The 21,365-nt window shown below is 41.2% G+C and overlaps 1 protein-coding gene across 1 annotated transcript in view; it reads right to left on the bottom strand.

Annotated features, from left to right (window-relative positions):
* Positions 1–4,016: 4,016 nt before the first annotated feature.
* The window catches only part of LOC122802340 (nucleoporin p58/p45-like), a 413,836-nt gene continuing 396,487 nt past the window's right edge, over positions 4,017–21,365 (bottom strand). Inside the window, exon 5 of the mRNA XM_044071978.1 lies at positions 4,017–4,045. Within this exon, the coding sequence (XP_043927913.1) occupies positions 4,017–4,045 (29 nt within the window). The remainder of the gene's footprint in view (positions 4,046–21,365) is intronic.

Genomic DNA, 21,365 nt, shown 5'->3' with positions numbered 1-21,365 from the left:
AGCCCATCCCTTCACTATGCTTCTGAGCAAATGAGGAGGGTGCACACTGCGTCTGTGGAGCAAAGAGTTCCTATAACACAGCTTTCTATAAATTCCTGTGCACAATAACCAATCTGTTTTTTTTTCTGTTTATAATTATATCTAGGAATTCAGTCAATATCTCAGAATATATCAAAGAAAACTTCAAAAAGTTGGTGGTCAGATTTAGGTCATGATGGAACCTTCCTGCAGAAGAAAAACATTTTTGCAGTAATATGGTTAGTGAAAAATCAACTTCAGTTCAAGATGAGGGTAACTACAGTGCAGCAGCACAAGTCCAAAGCAGAACAGAAAGTGGTCAGACTAACAGGCTTGCTCAATCAACAAAGTTTATTTTCCTATTGGATGTGACCATATTAAAAAGTGTAATCTGTAACCAAGTCTGTTGTATAGGGAACCTCAACAATCCCCAAACCTTTCATTATACAACTAAACTCCTGGGCAAGAGCCACTGACGCCCTAAACCCAGAGATAAAAGTCACAAAGCACAATCAAGCATTCACAACTAACAAATGAGTAAAGCAGCACACCAGTAAACATCTGCAGAAAAGTCTTCACACAACTGAGTGGATAGCAGAGGAGGAGAAATCTACAGTCTGCTCCTGCAAATAAGAGGTATGTACAAAAGATCTAGTCTAAAAAATACTCAGATGTAGCCCAGGAATACTACAAACAGCCATCACACTTCAAACCTTACCCCTCCTACGGCACTATAAGGGATGAAATAGAGGCCAAATAAGGGCCGCATGTTATCAAGACAGCCCAGAGCCACTGCAAACAACCATCCCACACTCAACTGTACCCCTCCAAGGGCACTAATAGGTGGAATAGTAGAGGCCAATGTTATTTTCCAGACAAGTCTTGGTAATGAATGTTTAGTCAATTTCCTGCAACAGGTCAGAGATTAACTCATTCTCATTACAAACTAACCTCACATTTCAATAAAAGCACCCTAACAGTAGTCTCAAAAGGACATGTCCTAGATTCCTATCACTGAAGGTGCATTATTAAACAATAACTGTCAGCAACAAAAATGAAAACAATTACTCAACTTTAGTGACATAGCTGGTGTTATGGAAAACATTCTTAATGACTCAGCCAAATTAATGGATTTGAATCAAAGGATTATATTAAAAAATCTGGTTTCTAAACACTAACTATGCATACTACACAGTGACATGGGTACACAGTTATAAAAAAAAGCAAATAGTTTTATATTTTTTTTCTCTCAAGCATTATACCAGACACAGTTATTTTTTAATTATTCAATTTAGCATTGTTCAAATTGCTCAAGTCCACTTTCAATCCAAGTTCATTTCTCCTCATGAACAATTTTTCTGCAAATATTGTTCACACATTCCATTTATTCTTTATAGTTTGCTCCTTTCCTTTTGTAAAGATCCCAAACTTGGTTTAGCTTTTTATTCCCATTTTCTAGTATTTTGTTTTTGGCAGCCAAGAGCATTAAACTTAATACAGTTGTATTGTTTTTAGGCAATGTATTTTCTCAGCTCAAAAGCCTCATTTCCTTCGTTACAATAATTTGTTCCAACATTTCTGAAAACATGCCCTGTATGGACTTTTAAATATACCAATTCATTACATTCCCAAAACATCCTCCCTATTAAACCTCCTTCCCCATCATGCCTTCAAAACCTGCCATCTACCAGAAGAAAACAATATCTGAAGTTTATTTTGGATATAAAAATACCTATGCATACACTTGCATGAAAAACATACTAGACATTCTACATTGTCTTGCATATTTGGGAGTCATACAAATATTCTACCATTGTTCCTTAGTTTATTGCCCTTCACTCTCATTTCATTTTGTTTTCCTGTCCTAGCCTCTTCTAATTAACTCTTGCACATTATTATATTTGCCTACTAATTATCTCCTTTTTAAAGCAACTTTTGTTCTAGCCTCAACCATAAAACTCAAACAAAGCTTTTATTTAACACTTGCATATATATTGTTATCTATCCCTAGCAGGGAAGGAAGTTTTCAACCTGCAGTCCAAACTTCTGTTTAGCTTCATCTCACTCTAGGACTTTTCTCTCCCTAATTATTCACTTGTAATGTCTTGGTTCCCTTGCTAATTTTTTTCTCCAGTGAAATCCAACTCCCTCTTCCCCATTTTTTATAGCCCTACTTGCAGTCATCCGCATTGGTAACATCTCATGTCTCCACTGGTTTGGTTCACAAAATACTGTGCTTTCCAGTATTACAATTAGTTTCCCAATCTTAGTTTCTTGTGATTTTATTGAAAACATGTATAGCTTTTCTTTATTTTTATTCTATTTTAACTTCATTTTATATCCAGAAAAAAGGAAAACTTGAAAAGGTCTTAATTTTTTCACAGCACCAAAATGTCTTTCTGGAGTTAAAGTTCAACATACCTGTAAATAAAGCATTTTTTTTGTCTAGTACCATACCAGTTAGTTAGTCCCTTGATTTTGTGAGTTTCTTATTTTGTTGTCACTGTCTCCAAGTATAAGCCAAATTCATGGGAAGAGGACAAACCTGCCAATTTCCTCTGTTTAAACACAGCTCGTTAGGGAAGAATGCTCCCACCTTGATTCTTGCCTCTGACTCTTCATACATCTTCCTTATTAATCCCATTATTTTATCTGGGAAAGCAAATTCTGTCATTACCCTACTCAAAATCCCAACTATCAAATGCCTTCTCTGCATCATAACCAGCAACAATAGGGGGATCTACCTGAACTCTGCTTCCCCGGATCATCAATGTGTTAAAGTTATCAAATGTCTGCCCTTCCTCAAGAAAACCAAATTTATCTATAGTCAGTTTTGGTAACACCACAGCCATTCTCTTAGCTAATATACACACCAAGTCTCACAATTAAAATTAGTTTATATGCAGTTGGATTTAAATGTTTTGTTGCCTTCTTTCGGTAGTACAGCTGCCACAGCTTTCTTCAAAGATGTTGGTAGTATCCCTCACACTAAACATTCCAGATCTCTCTTCAATCCTAACTTCTAATCTTCCATAAGAAAACCATCCCTTTTTAAAGACTTCACCACTGACTGATTATACATAACCATTTTATAGTATCCCCTCCCAACTTGGCAACTAATAATTCTTGAGCCTCATCTTCCTCAGAACTTGGCATATTTAAAGCCTAAGAAATATTTGCATTTGTGGAATGGTTTTCCACAAATAGTCTGGTGCCCCCTATCGATAGTAGTGTAGTCTTCTGAAACAACTTTGTCAGGAGCAGCTCCTTCTGCTGATATGACTGCATCTTTACTATCACCGGTCATGGTTACCCTCTCATGTCCCTATTTGGAACAGAGACACAGGGTGCACTTCCAATAAAAAAAATCCTGCTGTGGAATACCATTACACTTGTTTATTTGTACTATCATAAAAAATAATCTATTCCTTACAGTTCTCTCTAGAAAATCTCAGGTTTTCTCTGCATGCTGTGTCTTTCTAGCTTTGCTATTTTTTTGTTGATTTCTGTAGTTTGTGTCCAGATTTTCTGTAGTTTGTGTCCAGATATTCCTTTGATAAATCTAAGTAATCCCATTGAGACATCACAGAAATGCAAGGGATGTAGAGTAACCCTTTTCAGTTAGATCAATTAAGTCAGCGCAAATGAAGCCACTATCAGCCAACTGATCAAACACAGCAAATTATGCTTGTCTGCAGCAGAGTAAGTCAGTAGATCAAGCTGGCAAGGAACTTAACTGACCTGCAATCTACCAAGGACAAATATTTCATAACATTGTCCATAGGTTTCAGTGTTCATATACACATTGCAGAGATTGCAACTTCTGTTCATTTAATTTCCAGCATTATAAGCTCAATGTTATAAAACAAATTACTAATACCACAATACAGACTGACCATACTACACTAAACCCTGCCCCAAAGTAGGCAGTGCTTTAGTACTGCAATATGAAGTACATTCTTAGATTATTTAACAAAAAAAGTTAAAATGCAGAACACTTACTCTGTTGTGGTTCCCAGGTTTTTATCTAAAAAGAGAAAAAATTAAAGTATTACACCTCTGCACCATCAAAATGATGTTTAGATTTTTAAATAAGGATAACAACGGATACTTAAGGATCTACTAACACAAGGTTGTTAGTGGAACTGTAGAAAGCACAACCAGAACATTTCCTTTACATATAGGAACAAAGAGAATACACAATAAAAAAAATACAATGAACCAGCTTTTTAACCACTAACGTTCCTAATGAAGTACTCTCATTATCTGAAGATCTTTGAGAACAACTTCTGGAGTAAATACTACTCAAGTCAACAAAATTCTCATTCACAATAAAGTACAGTTATGTCAGCATACTAACAGCATAAGCCTGATTACAAAGATCAGTTGTTGTTTGTCTTTTTGCCACAGCAGAACTCCGGTCCGCTAATGATTGGCAGTAGATTTTTATGGTGCAGAGTTGCCAGCCCGACGCCTAGCCTTCAGTGAAGGCACGCCCATTCACGCACATCTTTCGGAGGCCACTAGAGATCAGTGCTGTAGCATAATTTGTTATACCCAAGAATTAGCCAAAGGCAGACATCAAACTTTCAAGCCTAACTTTCATATCTTTGTACATCCATTGGTTCATAGATAATTTACTAAGCTATTAATCTGAGATCTTAAGAAGTCTTGCCGTGCATTCCCCTGGTTCCTAGGCAAGTACTATGCCAGCCACCTTTGTGGGTCATTTTAAGCCCATCCATTTTCCCCTCAAAGATCAGAATCAAACCCTGTACCTTGTGTCTGTGCAGTACACACGTCAATCATTATGCTAAACCTCTAACCCCTGGCAAATCACAACCTCTACTGCTCTTTAAGGTTTCCTGCTTGGAGTGCAACAGCTCCAGCCTATTTCAATACCAGATCTTTTGGCTCTTAAGCCAATGAGACAGGAACTGGCTGCCTGGCATGCATGCACAGTGAATGAGAGACTTTCCAGGAAGGGCACTCTGCTAGTAACAGGTCTTTTGGAGGAGGTACAGAGGCCCAATCTTATTTCTAGTGTTCTGTTTGTTAGCCAATCTGGTACTCAGCGAGTTACATACGAGTTAACATTAGCAGGAATAGTTTATCTATGAAGCTTGAGTGTGGGATGGTGTTTAACACCTTTGCAAGGTACAGAAAAGCAGTGTGCGTGGATTTTCCCTTGTCCATTGCCTCTGTGACTTTTTTTTTAAACAAAATAAAGTCAAGGCAGGATCTGCCCTTGATGAAACTGAACTGGGAGGGTTGAGTCTGTAGGTTACCTACACTCCTCCTTTTTTTTTTAAACCACCTTTACTGAATTATCACTTGTGACATAAGCACATTTACATTGATATAAAAGTAATCAAACTGTATTAACAAGCTAAAATTATTATGCTTCACATATTGCTAAGCCATATAACCTAAGCAACATTACATAAATTATTCAATTCCTGCCCCACTCTTTTTAAGCAAGAAACATCTTCATTAAATCACTTGCGACATAAGCAATCATACATTTTTATAAATGAAAACAAACCACACCAATATAATACTAATTGCAAGCATTTTACTTCATAAATCATATTGACACTCCCAGTTGCAAACACTATACATCACTTATAATCTACCCAATCATTTTCAAACATTACATAGGTCATTTAAGTCTTTGCTTCTTTTAAACCCCATTCCTCACCTATAAGTATTTTCCCCACAATTCATTTTTTCTTATGTAGTTTGCTCCTACCTTTTTCTAAAGATCTCAATTCCAGTTTTACCTCTTACTATATTCCCTAACATAGTTGGTTTAGATTCTGTTTTCCATTTTCAAGTAATTGCTTTTTTGGAAGCCAGCATAAAAATTGAGACAGCAAGGCCTTACCATGTCTAGGCAATTCCGATTCTGTATCATAAGAAAAATAATCTCCCTCATCACACAAAATTTGCCCATCCAGCATCTCAGACATTGCATCCCACAGCAAATCCTTACAATTCACCAACTCACTGTACTCCCAGAAAATCTGTTCCCAATTACCTCTTTCTTCCCAGTCACACCTCCAACATTTGCTATCTACCCAAGGCAAAATTCTCTGGAGTCTACTTGGGGTAAAAAAATATCTATGTAAACATTTCCAAGCACAAATTATAAACCTTATAGATTGTGTTGCATATTTAGGAAACGTACATATATCCACCCATGGTTTCTTTGTGAATTGCTTATCCAGTCTCTCTTCCCAATCCTTCTAACCTCCTCTGATTGAGTCTTATAGATATCATGCAATATTTTACATGCTCTACTAGTTATTCCTTTAATGGCAGCTTCTGTTCTAGATTCTACTAAAAACTCTACCAGTGCTGGTCTTCTGTTTAGGAAATCCCTATTTCTCTCTCTGACTAAACTCTGATATCAGTCAGTGACGGCAATCTCTAACCTGCAGTCCAAATTATTTTTTGGCATCTTCCCATTCTTTCATCTTTCCCTCTCTAATTATTTGCTCCCAATACAGTTACCTACATCCATATTAGTTTCAATAATTATCTTTTCCATAGCACTGCAAATGAAGCTGGTCAAACTTAAGGGGTATATAATTACCGTGGGTCTGTTGTGGCCCCACCTTTCTGCAAGCGAATAATTCCCCCATTCATCCAACAAATTGAGGCTAATGCTGAAGAACTCAATATGGGATCCAATCGTTCGCCAGCAGGCAGCCCAGTAAGTTATCCAGACCCACTGAAACTGTTCTTGGCCTTCGATAGTGCCTTGAGCTCTTGGGAGATTTGAGGAAGGGTGTAGATAAGGGCATTTTATCTGAGAACACTGAAGGCAAAAAGGGGGATAAAGTCCGAGATGAATTTGTCCACTAGTAGACTGGTTATGTCATCTAGGTCCAAGTACTGGGCATCATTTACTATAAAGCTCTGCACAGTGCTGGGCGTTGTTTCTGAGATTTCTAAAACAATTAAAGATGACTGCGTTCCTCTTTCACCTGTGTGGCTATTTTTACCTCTTATCTGGTTTTATTTGAATTGATCAGAATATAGAGTTGCTTGACTAGTTTAGAAAGGACTTTTTTTAGCTTTTGATTTAAATTTGCATGCAGCAATTTTTTCTTATAATAGAGCCCATTTATTTTATGGTTCTACCACATGGTCATATTTTTGAATTTTGTGTTGTATGTCTAAGGGGAACAGATGCATATATGCAACTATTTACCAGTGCACAGAATTTGACAGTAAAGGATTCCAAAATAAGTAGTACGACTGCCAAGGTGGAAGGGCATTCTGAATTTAGACAAGTCTTGGTTTTAATAGATCAGCCTTTGCGTACTCTGAATATGAAGGAATTGGAGGATATTTCTGGCTTCATCAAAGATGAAAGCGACTGACTTATGGCCCCATTTGAACATAGAGAAGTTTACAATGGCCAGGAAGAAGAGCTGTCCTGTATTCTTAAGGACTAAATCCGAAACTTTGACCTTGGTTAGGGTGTGGTCCAGGAAGTTTGTATTTATGAAGTCCTGAAATCTCTGGGCATACATGTTAGATGATGTTCAAGTCTCCCAACCGCACAGCATGTTAAAGGCTATTTATTTATGTGTGGGGAAACCTTTCTACTTATTCAAAAGACAATGAAAAGAAATATTTAAATCATTAGAAAGATTTTGACTCTAGAACAGTTTATATTTGTGTGGTTCCTTCAAAAGTCTACCATTTCTGTACAATTTAATAGGACTATTTACACTAGCCGTTGGTCTTGTTTTGGGACAGCTCTTGCTGCTCAGTAGGCTCATTTAAAAATTGTGACCAAGACCCTCCCAACCCATCTCTCTCTACAATACTTGATCACAGGTTTCAAAGTCATCTTTTCTTCTAATAAGACTGTTGTGAAATCTGTTGACTTACCCTATTGGAACTTTAGTTTCAGCATACTGAAAAAACAGATGTTTGTGACTTCTCGTATACAGTTCTCCCAGATGCAGACCAGGAAAACAGAATGTAGTGCTTCCTGCGGGTGCAGAGGACAGTCTTGCTGGTATCAGCTTCTTGTTTAAGTAAGGGGGGAGTGCCAAGATCCACTTCACATTCTAACCACGGAGTGTTACCATGTGGAGGCAAAGTTGTTCAATGGCTGTGAGCAAGTGTTACACATAGCAGGAGTTAGGACTTTCAACAGACTTGGTGGACAAGGACAGGCCCTGGAAGCATCTGATAGTTTGTGGGAAACCAAAAGACATATCCCCCCAAAAATCAGTGTCATCATGCTCTTTTCAACTCTGATATGACCCGCCCAGATAATCAGTTATGATTAAATTTTCCAAGGTTTCAACAACTTGGGCATTACCTTTACTGAAATCTTCTGGTACTAAAGAAATATGAAAAGGGAATCTAAATACGAGTATCTTGTAATATACACTGTAGCAACAGCAATCTTTGTTCATAGAAATATGTACCGGAAAAATGCTTGCTTCTAGTACGGACAAAAAACTTAATGGTTAGCATTGAGAACATGCATATTGAACACAATAGGTAATGCTCTCAATCACTTTATTCAGATGCGTAGACTCAGTAAAAATGCACATAGTCTTTCTTCACAATAACCATACTAATCTATTCTGATGGCTCAGATAACCTCATAATGACACAGAATTTATTCTAAACTTCCTGTTCTGATTCACTTATAAGCATTACAAGGATTTTTTGAGACTGCATCACTGGCACTGCTTCTGGTTTTAAATGTATGACATACTATGGCAAGCTTCCTATGCCTGCAAACACTAGCACATTAATGTAGGTTATCACTGATATTAACGCACAGTGTGTGATGTACACTAGAGATCAATTTTAAGCACACAGTCACTGATTTTTACAAAGAAACTTAAAATATTAGGAGAGCTCATTTCACATATTGGAAAAAAATGAGAAGTTATGTACCTACCATAACGTTCCATGTTAGTTGTCTTCTCTCACCTTTCTTGCTGGATGTGTTCGAAGCCGATCCTCGGCTCCGACTCGGCACTTGCCAAGCTCGAGAATCACTTTTACCAGCTCGAGGCATCCTATATCCCATGATGCAAGGCGGTAATTACCCAGATCTTGTTTGGTATCTAGAGGAAACCTGCCCGCAATCTTTCCGCAAGGAAAGCAGAATAATTAGCCTAGAAGACTGTAGGGGGAACCAGGTAATAGAGATCCCGAGCTAACTGGTGTCCAAGGGAGAACAATCTCCCCAAGAAGGGAAAAATCAAGGTCTGTTCAGGCTAGGGGGACAGGAGGGAGGGACGCAAGAAAGAAGGCGAGAGAAGACAACTAACATGGAACATTATGGTAGGTACATAACTTCTCAATGTTAAGTTGTCAATCTCGCCTTCATTCTTGCTGGATGGGACCGCGTCCCTAGCACCCTTATCCTGGGAGGCTCAATGGAACAGACTCTTGAGAACTGTGGAACCAAAACTTGCCCTGTTCCTGGAGGCCAAATCCAATTTGTAATGAGAAACAAAGGTATGAGGAGTGGCCCAAGTGGCTGCTGCACAAATAGTGTCCAAGGGTAGTCTAGCCTGAAAAGCTGTAAAGCTGTAGATGTGGCTAGACCTCTAGTAGAATGCGCTTTAGGTTTTGAAATCAGCTGTTTGCCCCTCAGCTGATAAATGTCAGAAATGGTGGACGACAGCCATCTGGATAAAGTTACTTTAGAAACAGGAAGACCTTTTCTATTTTCAGCATAAGAAAAAGCTGATCAGATTTCCTAAATTGCTTTGTTCTGTCCAAATAATATCGGAGCTGGCGATGAACATCTAGGCAATGCAGTTTTTGTTCTGCCCTGTTAGAATGATTGGGAAAAAATGCAGGAAGGTCAATGGATTGATTTAAATTTGTTTTGGAAGCAACCTTGGGCAAAAAGGATGGATTGGTTCTTAAGGATACCCTATCCTTGTGGAAGACCAAGTAAGGGGGACGAACACAGGGGGCATGTAGTTCCGACACTCTCCTAGCCGAAGTAATAGCAACTAGAAAGAGAGTCTTCCAAGAAAGACATTTCAATGAGCATGTAGCAGCCGGTTCGAAAGGGGGAAGTATCAAGGATGCCAGCACTAGATGTAGGTCCCACTGTGGTGGAGGATCTCTGACAGGGGGCTTAAGAAGGAACACCCCTTTGAGAAAAGCTTTACAAAGTTTGTGAGACATGACATTGTGGTCTGCAAATCCGACATGGAAATTAGAGACTGCTGCCAACTGGACCTTAACTGTGGAAGCAGAAGAACCGGAGCGAAATATTTCAGCAAGAAAGTTAAAGACCGATTGAATAGGGGCAGTAAAGGGATCTATGTTCTTAGACTTTGCCCAAAAGGAGAAACGTTTCCACTTACTAGAGTAAATCCTCCTGGTAGAGGACTTTAGCGAAGCTACTATTATATCTCTAACAGGGTTAGAGATCATAGGAAGCCTGGCTAAAGAAGGAAGGGGAGCAACAAAGCAGTGAGGTTGAGGGAACGAATTGATCTGTGCAGTTGACCCGACTGGTGGGTCAGAAGATCTGGAATTGGATTCAGATGCCAAGGCTGCACCATGAGATGGCGATGAAGGAACAGGAACTAAATTTGTCGAGGCCAGTACGGGGCAATGAGAATCATTTTGGCTCTCAAGACGGTAGCTTTCTGGAGTACTTGAGGTATCAATGGAAAGGGGGGAAAAGCATAAAGAAGTCCCCGGGGCCAATCTTGGGTAACAGCGTCTCTGGGGGGATGGCCCGGAAGTGGAAAGAGAGAGAAGAAGTGTGGGCATTTGCTGTTTTGGGGAGTAGCAAAAAGATCGCAGCATGGGCGGCCCCACTTCTGAAACATCTCCTCCACTATGGATTGTTTGAGAGACCACTCGTGAGGCATGAGAATAGCTCTGCTCAATCTGTCCGCTATTATGTTGGTTCTCCCGGGGATATGCGTTGCTACCAGAAACCGATGAGAGAAGATCGCCCATTGCCAAAGTCTGAGAGCTTCTCAACACAAGGGATAGGACTTGGTTCCGCCCTGCTTGTTGATGTACCACACCACGGACATGTTGTCTGTGTGAACTGCAATAGTTCCTAAGGGAAGAAAGTCGTTGAGGGCTTGCAACGTTAAAAGCACTGCTCTCATCTCTAGGACATTTATGTGCAGGTGGTATATGAACGGTTGCCACGTGCCATGAACCATCCTGCCCTGATAATGCCCCCCCCACCCGATCAGGTAGGCATCCGAAGTGACCGTGGCTACCGGGGCTGGGGGGACAAATGGTCTGCCCTGATGGACTAGGGGAGAAGAAGTCCACCAGAATAGATGGCTCTTGCAGGTTTGTGTCACCAGGATCTTGTGACGCATGGGAAGCTGCTGGAAGGACCAGTGGGTGAACAACATCCATTGTAGGAGGCGCATGTAAAAACGGGCCAGAGGGAGAAGTGTTATGGCAGCTGCCATGAGGCCCAGCACTTTCAGGACCAACCTGGCTTGTACCCTTTTGCTGGATAGGATGATCCGAACGTGGTTTTGGATATCTAGGATTCTTTGACTTGTTAGGTTTGCTGACATCCGAGTAGTGTCTAGATTTGCGCCTATAAAGGCAATAGATTGGCAGGGCGATAAGGTAGACTTTTGGAAGTTGACTGAAATTCCTAATTGACCGCAGAGATGTAGAGTATAATCTCTGGCTTGGAGAAGTTGATGCCTGGTGGTGGCTGATAGGAGCCAGTCGTCTAGATACGGAAAAACCTGGAATCCTTGACGTCTCAGGTGAGCCGTGACCGCTGCCATGCATTTGGTGAACACTCTGGGGGCTGTAGTGAGACCAAAGGACAGGGCTCTGAATTGAAAATGACTGGTCCCCAGCCGAAAGCGGAGAAACCTTCTGGAGCATCTGTGGATTTTTATGTGATAGTACGCATCCTGAAGGTCTATAGAGCACATCCAGTTGTTTTTGCCCAGGAAGGGCAAAATCGATTGAAGTGTGACCATCCGAAATCTTGTCTTTTTGACAGACTTGTTCAGTCTGCTGAGGTCTAATATTGGTCTCCAGTCTCGCGTCTTTTTGGGAACCAAAAAGAACCTTGAGTAGATTCCTGATTCTAATTGATCTGTTGGAACTGGTTGGATGGCCATTTTTCTTAGAAGCTTTGATACCTCTAGCTTCGCAATCTCACTTAGACCGGGTGGAACGTCTGGAAGGGAACCTTTTTGAGGGAAGGGGCTTTCCTCGAAGGGAATTTTGTAACCCTCAGATATGATCGACTGTACCCATCTGTCTTGAGAGAGGGAAAGCCAGGCTTCTGGGTACAGCGACAATCTCCCCCCGACTGCCACCAAGGGTGGGCAGTCAGGCAACACCTCAGGGATGCTGGAAGGGCTTGTCAGGGAGAGGCTCTCTGCTGCCCTGGTTCTGCGGACCTCCTCTGCCCCTAGGGCGGCGTCTGTTATTACCCCCTCTGCCTCTGGGGGTAAATTGACCACGTGCATCAGGCATGACTCCCTGAGATTTCCGGAACCACATTTTCCCTCCCTTCTGACCTTTGGGGTAAGGTCTAGAAGGGGTGGAGAAACGGACTCCTACGGCAGAAAGAGTCTTGCCATCTTGTTCGCACCTGGTTAATGTGTCCTTCACCTGAGGCCCAAACAAAGTAGTGCCATCAAAGGGAGAATTTGTGAAGGACGCCTTAAAGGGGTCTGCGAAATTGCAAAGCCGCATCCAGGACTGACGTCTAAGAGCCACTCCTGTTCCTGCGGCTCTACTCGCCCCATCAGCTGCATAAGAAATGAGCCGCATGGAGGAGTTAGTAATGGAATTTAGGATTCCAAGCTGAGAGGCAATCTTCTCCTGAGCCCCAGCAGCTGACGGATCCTGTACTACCTCACCAAATTCTTTGAGGATCTCTTTGAAGTCGGGTGAAGTGACATAAATAATTCAGCGAACGCATAGCAAAGGTCGCTGAGGAAAACATCCACTTACCGTACCTGTCCATGGTCCTAGACTCCTTGTTAGGAGGATGGACTGGTACGGAAGGATCTGCAAGTTCCTTTTTGGTGGCGGCTGCCACCACCATGGCATCAACTGGAACACCTTTCGTAAGAAACTGTTTCTCAGTGGGGGCCGTGATAAATTTAGAAGGCCTCCTGGGGACTGGTTCCACAGAATCTGGAGATGCCCACGCCTTTCGAGCTATCACGTCCATGAGGGGGTCGAAAGGCGGAGACACCAGGAGGTGGAGGGTCGAGATCCAAAAGCCTCCAGGTATACCGACCCATCCTCGGAGGGATTAATGGAGGGCCAGTTTCCCCTCTGTTTTAGGAGTCCTAGGATGTCTGAAAAGGAGACATCCTCAGAGGGGGATCTTGGGGACCCCTCTGACTCATCTAAGTCGGTATCAGATGTCGTAGACTCAGGGGAGTCTAAGTGCTTCCTCTTGCAAGTCCTCTTACGCGGGGGCTCTCCTGAAGGATCAGGAGAAACCTCGGAAGAGGAAGTTCTTCCCAGTGGGGAAACCTGGGGCGATGGATCTCTGGGTCCGGGAGCAAGAGAGTGGGAAGAGACATCTACAGGCACCGTAGAGGGAGGAGCTAAAGGAACCGACTGTTGACTAAGCTCAGGGGCTAGCACACTCCTCATCACCTCGAAGGCTCCCCTCCCAGGGAGGGCTGAGAGACCCCGCTCCAAAGAAACGGGGACCCCCTGCCCCACCGAAAAGGAAGGCTCCGAAGCAGATGTCGGCGCCGAGCTCACCAAGGCCGAAGCCCCGAGAGTGAGAGCGGGGTTGGACAAGGGTCCGATGCCACTCACCCCCTCGGAACCGACCAGGGAAACCAGACGACCGGATCCCTCCAAGGACGGTCTCAAGGAGAAGATAGGAGTCTAAGACGACGAAGCCGAAAGGTGTGGAATCGGTTCCGAAGCAGCAACAGTCATGGTACCAATAATCTCCGGCTCCGAGCTCTGAAGGAGAGTCGAAGGAGGAATCTCAGGAGGGTGTGGAATAGCAGTCGTCTGCTGAGACGGGTTATGGAGCATCTGGGCCAATGCCTGTGATTTTAGTAGTCTACTCACCACTCTCTCCAAATCGTGGTCTGAGAGCCTGGAAGACCTTGACGATCGGCTCCGATGGCTCCGTTCCGAAAGTAAGGGGGAGGCCGGAGCCGAGTGGATAGACTCCAGTGAAGGAGATCTAGACCTCTTCCTCGACGGAGCCATCCGAGCCGACGAACCTTCGGTCCCAGTTGGAGCCGACAGCTTGTCAGCTCCGAGCTGAGGTAGAGAGGTCTCGGCTCCAGCCGGAGCCGAAACATGCTTTGAAGCTAGGGTATCGGCTCCAGCCGGAGCAGACACAGATGCTGAAGCCAGGGTATCGGTGCCGATCGGCGCAGATACAGAAACTTCCAAGGAGGAAGGATTGGCTCCAGACGGAGCCGATATCGACGCTGGAGGAGTCTGAACCAAGGCCACAGACTTGGACACCGAAGTCTGGGTCTTGGGTGTCTTAGAGGGCTTCCCGAAAACGACCTTAGCCGGGGAGCTCTTAGGCTTAAGGAGACCCCTGAGGATCAACTTATTTCTACGCTCCTGCAGGACTCTCTGGCTGAAAGAATGACAAATAGCACAGGAGTCCTGCAGGTGTAGGGGTCCCAGGCAATAAACACAAGAAGTGTGACCGTCTGTCAGAGACATCTTCTGACAGCACGAGTCACACTTCTTAAAACCTGAGACCCTAGTGTCTTTTGACATGATTGAGTTTGAACACAATCACACAGACACTCAGTCCTTAAGTACACTAATTAAACAAAAACACAGACACACCTAACAAAAAATCCTGACAGGAATGTTTAGCAGGGAAAGGGCTAAGGCCTGACTAACAGAAAAATTATAAAGGGAATAGGGTCTAAGTGAATCGAGGGACTACTAACTATAAAAGGGAATAAATTTTTTTAAAACTGGGGTAGTTAAATCTCTGAAAAGAGTAATAAAATTCACTTACCAGGAGCTGGTAAAAAAAGGTGACCTCATGAGTGAAGCGGCAAACGAGATCTGGGTAATTACCGCCTTGCATCATGGGATATAGGGCTGCCTCAAGCTGGTAAAAGAGATTCTCGAGCTTAGCAAGTGCCGATTGGTAGCCGAGGATCGGCTCCGAACCCATCCATCAAGAATGAAGGTGAGATTGACAACTTTACATAGTAACTTATTTTCGAACAGACATGACTGCAGTTCCTGATATAGTGGTGCCATTGAGGGGGGGGGGGGGTCAGAACAGGGTAATGTACACAAGTATTAAACAGAAGCAATTCTTTAGAAGTGTTTTCTGAAGAAGACACTGCACTCTGCAAAAGTATCCAACTTCCACACTTGGCTTATTAATATTTAGCATTTCCTTCTTTTTGCTTTGCTCTTACTGTTGCTGATAGATTTTCAGACTTCACAATAGCAAATCTCACTTCAACAGCAGCAATAAAACAGTTGATTTTCAAATTTCTGACCCACATGCAGATTCTTTTGAAGACACATTTGCATATTCTATATATTAAAGATTACCACCTGTCCAATTTCTTTCCTCTATTACCCACTTCTCCAGTCTTGATCCAAGTTACTAGAATTAAGTGCTGTGTGACTGCATTTCTGTATAGAAATGCCCGTTTTGTAACGTCACAAAGTAGTAACAAAACATAATGAACACTACTGCCCTGCATAAACCACTTACATACTGCAGAAAACTGAATGAATGAACAAACTTGCAGTCAACAATGCTGATGAGCTACAGAACAAAGCGGCTTGGTATACATTTCTAAAAAATCAGGGATCTTGTTTCTTCATTTGTTTCCGGACTCATGGAGGACAACAGCTGCACTTGAGATTTTAAGCTGCATTTGCCTAACAGGACTGTACGGGTATGTGAAAGTGAAAGCCTTATAGCCAACAATGGCATTCACCTTTGTACTTGGTACTATTAACTTCAAAAGATCTGCAGGACTAGGACATAGGCTTCTGCACCCCATACAAACTACAATTTCTTCAGGCTTTTTAAAGACTGGCTACCAGTGACACTGCTGGAAGAATAAAGAAAAAGTTCTAAAAGGAAACCTTTGCGCACTTGGCACTCTAGCATCTAGTGAAATTATAGAGAAACAAGGGAGGTACTACAGTACAGAAGCAGTTGCATGGAAGCACCATTGAAGAAGGTAAGTGAAGAAAATTTGTTTTCATTTTGAATTTGTTACATTTATGAACATGGAAACAAATTTAAATGCTTCTTGGAACAAAATTATGAGATGTGAAACGGGGTTTAATTCTCCCACTTTCAAATTGCCTGTCTACTATGCAACTCTGAACAAAAAACTTAACCAGACAGTGTATTTAAGATGTGGATAAGAATTATTTGGGAATTGGTATTCCACAGCAGTACTTATTAGATGAGTCACATAGTGTGTAAGCTCCAAATCTAGCTGTAAGACAGCAACCTATACCTTTAATAGTAAGAACGTAATCCTACCAGCAGAAAGTTGATTTTGTCAAAACTGTCAGAAGGATAAAATACTAAAAGTAGGAGACAGCAGAGTATTTGTGAAGAATGATTACTCATTATACCATGACCCCCATTAATATTCTAAAACGTGCACGCTGATTGCCCAGCGTGCACGTTGTAAATCAACTTATACTAATGGAAAAAGGTCCGGTCGCCCGGACTTTTTCCATTAGTATAAGTCTCTTAAAACACTGTCTCGCTATGTTAAAAAAGTTTAACATAGCGACACAGGTTTAAAAAAAGCAACGGAGATCTCCGTTGCTTTTTTTAAAGCTGTCTCGCTATGTTAAACTCCTTTAACATAGCGACACAGTGTGTACAAAGCAACGGAGATCTTGCTTTCTCCGTTGCTTTTTTTTTTAAACCTGTCTCGCTATGTTAAATGGGTTTAACATAGCAAGACAGCTTTAAAATAAGCAACGGAGATCTCCGTTGCTTATTTTAAAGCCGTCTCCCTATGTTAAACCCATTTAACATAGCGAGACAGGTTTAAAAAAAGCAGAAAGCAAGATCTCCTTTACTGTTCGCTATGTTAAATGGGTTTAACATAGCGAGACAGCTTTAAAATAAGCAACGGACATCTCCGTTGCTTATTTTAAAGCTGTCTCGCTATGTTAAACCCATTTAACATATCGTAACAGTAAAAAGCAATGGAGATCTTGCTTTCTCCGTTGCTTTTGGCCACAGCTCTGATGTACTGCGTAGGCATGCGCAGTACATCAGAACGTCATGATACCAGACAGCTGCGGAAGGGCAGCAAAGAGGCATTATACAATGCCATTATTTAAGAAAAGTAATTTCTTTTCTTAAATAATGTCATAGTAAAATAGCAATAACCCACTTCTGGGTGTGGTTAATGCGGGATTTACCCACGGTTGTCTTTGTTTGTCCCTCGGCCGCCCTCGGGACCAAACCACGCCAACCGTGGGTAAATCCCGCATTACCCACACCCAGGCGTCGGTTACTGATATACTGTACACCACGCAAAAAAGTAAATTCAATCCTCTATTCACAAAATGTCGAGACGCAAATGACATTCAAACTGCTGTATCCAGCTGTCTTCAAAGTATTCTTCCCTGGAAGGAAGAACATTTTTTGATGACGTGCATGCAAAGGAAATACAAAAGTTTGTCCAACAAAAACTGAGCTGTGAAATAGGAGATACGGCTTCTTGTTCCTCTGGAAATAAAGACCAGAGACTGCCACTGTGAAACCTTTTTTCAGTACTTCAATGTAAAATGTTAGAGAAAAGGAAGTGAGCACAAGACTTGATTAGAAGAATAGAGAGCAAGTTGGAAATGAACCTGAGATAGGATTTGGGTGATGGAGAACAATAAAAAATCAGTAATTTAATGGAGGATTACAATGCTATAATTACATTTTTTAAATATGACAGCACAAGGAAATCTGAATATATTGGACTTCATCAAAATTTGTTTGCAGAGTGGGGGACAGGTGGGTTTTGTTATAGGAGGATCCTATGTGGGGAAGGAGCAAGGGCATTCCCACTTTGAAGACAGGTAGGAATGGAGGAAGATGTAAAGTTAGAGTGGATCTGAGGGAGGGTGGAAGAGATCCACAGTTTAGCCAAGGAACAGGATAGCAGGGAGTGTCCAGCTGAGCGTAAATGTTCAAAGATTTTGAGCAGGGTCTGATTTTCTGACCTAAGTGAGCAATTAGGAATATAGTGGGGGTTAAGGAGGTGGAGAGAGAGAAGGACAGGAGAATGGATTAAATATGAGCTTATGGGCAGTGGTGAGTTTAAGGAGATACAGATAGCTGGGAAGCTCAAGCTATTGCAGTGAGTGGAGAGAGCAGTGATGGGAAATGACTGGGTAAAGACACTGTGATCCAGTAACAAAGTATATTACAAAGCATGTAAATGAAAAAGAATATTGAGTATTTCAGTGCTTTTTTCTGATAAACAAGGTACCCCTAGCAGTTTTGTGCCTGGTTTGCATGTCACTAGAAGACAATTTGATAGAGAAATGGCTTGGAGACAGTGTCTACTGAAAACATTCAAGTGTTTCTCAAATGGGAGAGTTATTAATATGTACAAAATCAAATACCACTTACTAATAGCACAGGCTGTACCATGCATTTTAGCATGTCTAACATTTCTTTTTTGTTAACTTTAGGTTGTCTGTGCAGCTATCAATTTAGAACTTATGTTCTAATTAGGAAGCAATATTTAAAGATGTACAGTTTTGCGTGTTATTAAGTTCATACGTTTTATGTGGGGGGGGGGTTTGGGGGGGGTTGTTTGTTCTGTTTGAGGGCTTTCAAAAAGACATATGTAAGATGTGACATAGGCGCAAATAGATAGGACATGAAACTGTATGTAAAAAAAAAAAACAAACTGCCAAACAGTACATACATGTAACAAAAGCTGAAACTAGACATTTAGCAAAAGCGCAGTTATATGTAAAAGGTGGTAATAGCTACTTAAGAAAATGATGTTTTCTGTATTGCCTTTCAATCTGAAATATCAAAAAGAAAGGGTAGTGAACTATATTACAAAATAGTGAGTGCAAACAGCTACGTCACAGGAGTCATAGCTGAAAAGAACTGAAAATGTGGATTTGATAAAGAAATGTTTTTAGGATGATTATTAAGCAGAATACCTGGGGCAAAGGAAAAAAGGAGTACTTGCATTAATTGCAAAAGGAGCCCCAATAGTGATAGAAGAGGGAAAAAAAAGATAATAATGGTAGATGCATAGTACTACGGGGCTACTGGCTAGGGAGGAGGATTACACTGGCATGCATTTACATCCCCCCTAAAACTGCTATAATGGAGTTTAAAAAACTCTGGGAGAAATCAGCTTTCAGCAAAGAATATTACTTACAAATCAAATTCCATTTTCCACCTGTGACAGCGAAGAGGTGTCTGGGGGGCCTAGAAGGGAAAATATTACAAAGGAGTGTAGATTTGTAAAGAAATTTATGAAAATGTTTGGCATGGAAAATATGACTTCACTACTAGGAGTTCAGAGTGAATTTAGATATTACTCACCAAGATAGAAAAAGTGGGCTACACTAGATAGATTTTATATTTCACAGGAACATGTACATTTAATTGAAGGTCTGGAAACACACCCAGTAACTATTTCAGATCATGCACCAATAACTACAATAAAAATGAGAAACTGGTGCGTTCCCACCTAATGTTTGAAGAGAGGAATTTAAAGAGTGTGTTGTGGCATTAATTCAGGAGCTACTAGAAAAGATAGAATTATCTTCTGAAAACATATCTAAGGAGTGGGATAAAATTAAAGTGGAGTTTAAAAGTAGATTGGCAATAAAAAAGGAAGATATGGTTAAACACAAAAAAGAATTATTTAGACTGAGGGATTGACAAATATTAAAGTATTGCAAAATAAGGGGAATCTCTCAGAACAAGAAAAGGAGCAACTGCAGAATGCCAAACAGAAAATAAGGGATTACTTCAATAATATGCACGAGTTTAGCAAAATTGTTAAGCAACTGTGATAATTCTAGAGCACAACTTTTAGCACAACTCAGGCAATGGAAAGTGGAAACGGTGGTCACCAAACTTAGGGAGCCTATAACAAGGAAGACAAGAGACTCTGTAGAAAAAGTATTAGACATATTTCAGAAACTTTATGAAAATTTGTATAAAGCAGAGAAATACAGAAATCAAAAAAAGGTACAAATAAAATGTTTATGGAAGATTTAAATATGTCAAAGTTAGAGGTAGACGAGTCAATTACTAACAAACTAGGAAGGGATCAGATAAAAATGGCTATGTATAACCAATCTACAGGAAACTCCCCAGGAATAGATGGTATTACTGTGGAAGTTTGGAAGTTAGGAGGGAAAAATTGATAAAGATCTGAGAAGTTTTGTTTAACAGTATTTTAAGAGGAGGAGTACCAGCAGCCTGGAAGAAGTTGGTGGTAACACTAATACCTAAAGAGGGTAAACATCCATCTGATAAAGCATCATACAGGCCCATTTCAATACTAAACTATGATTATGAAGTGTTCACATCTGTCTATAGCTGCGGTGGTGCAACGGTAGTGTTGCTGCCTCACAGCAAGAGGTTCTCCTGTTCGATTCAAGGCTGGAGTGCCTTGTGCGGAGTCTTCATGTTCTCCTCAAGGTCTAGTGGCCTCTGAAGGACATGCGTAAATGGACGTGCCTTCACTGAATGTTGGGTGTCGGGCTGGCAATTCAGCACCATAAAAAATCTGACAATAATTAGTGGACTGGAGTTCCGCTGTGGCGACCCCTAACCAGGAAAAGCCAAAAAAAAGCAATGAAGTGTTCACGTCTAAAATGGCTAAAAGAAAGACAAGAGATACCAGAATTGATAGATATCGATCAGTGTGGTTTTGTGGGAGGGAGGCAAACATATGACAGTATTAACAGAACACTGAAGATCCAGAGGGAAGCTGAATTTAAGAAAGTACCACTTACTGGTGGGTCTTGATGCAGAGAAAGCATTTGACAGTAGACAGGGACTATATGAGCAGAGCAATGGAAGCATTTGCATTCCCTGCTACAATTATACGGTTAAGAAGAATATATGAGGGTCAGAGGCGCAAATTAAAGCAGCGGGTGTCCTCTCTGATAATTTCTGCTTGAGTAGCGGAACTAGGCAGGGATGTCAGATTTCCCCTTACTTGTTTGCATTACATTTAGAACCACTGGTAAAGAAAATAAAGGGCTCTGAATTTCAAGGATATAAATGGTATGGCAGTCAGGAAAAGCTGGCTCTTTTTGTAGATGATGTTTTACACACGACAAAACCAAATAGGGACATTAGTGTTGAGGAACAAAATTTT

Source organism: Protopterus annectens, chromosome 5.part0, assembly GCF_019279795.1.
Source record: "Protopterus annectens isolate FY-2018-M chromosome 5.part0, PAN1.0, whole genome shotgun sequence".
In the NCBI taxonomy this organism is placed as follows: Eukaryota; Metazoa; Chordata; order Ceratodontiformes; family Protopteridae; genus Protopterus; species Protopterus annectens.
The sequence above is the reverse complement of the archived record's forward strand: the minus strand, read 5'-3'. Positions and strand labels throughout refer to the sequence as shown.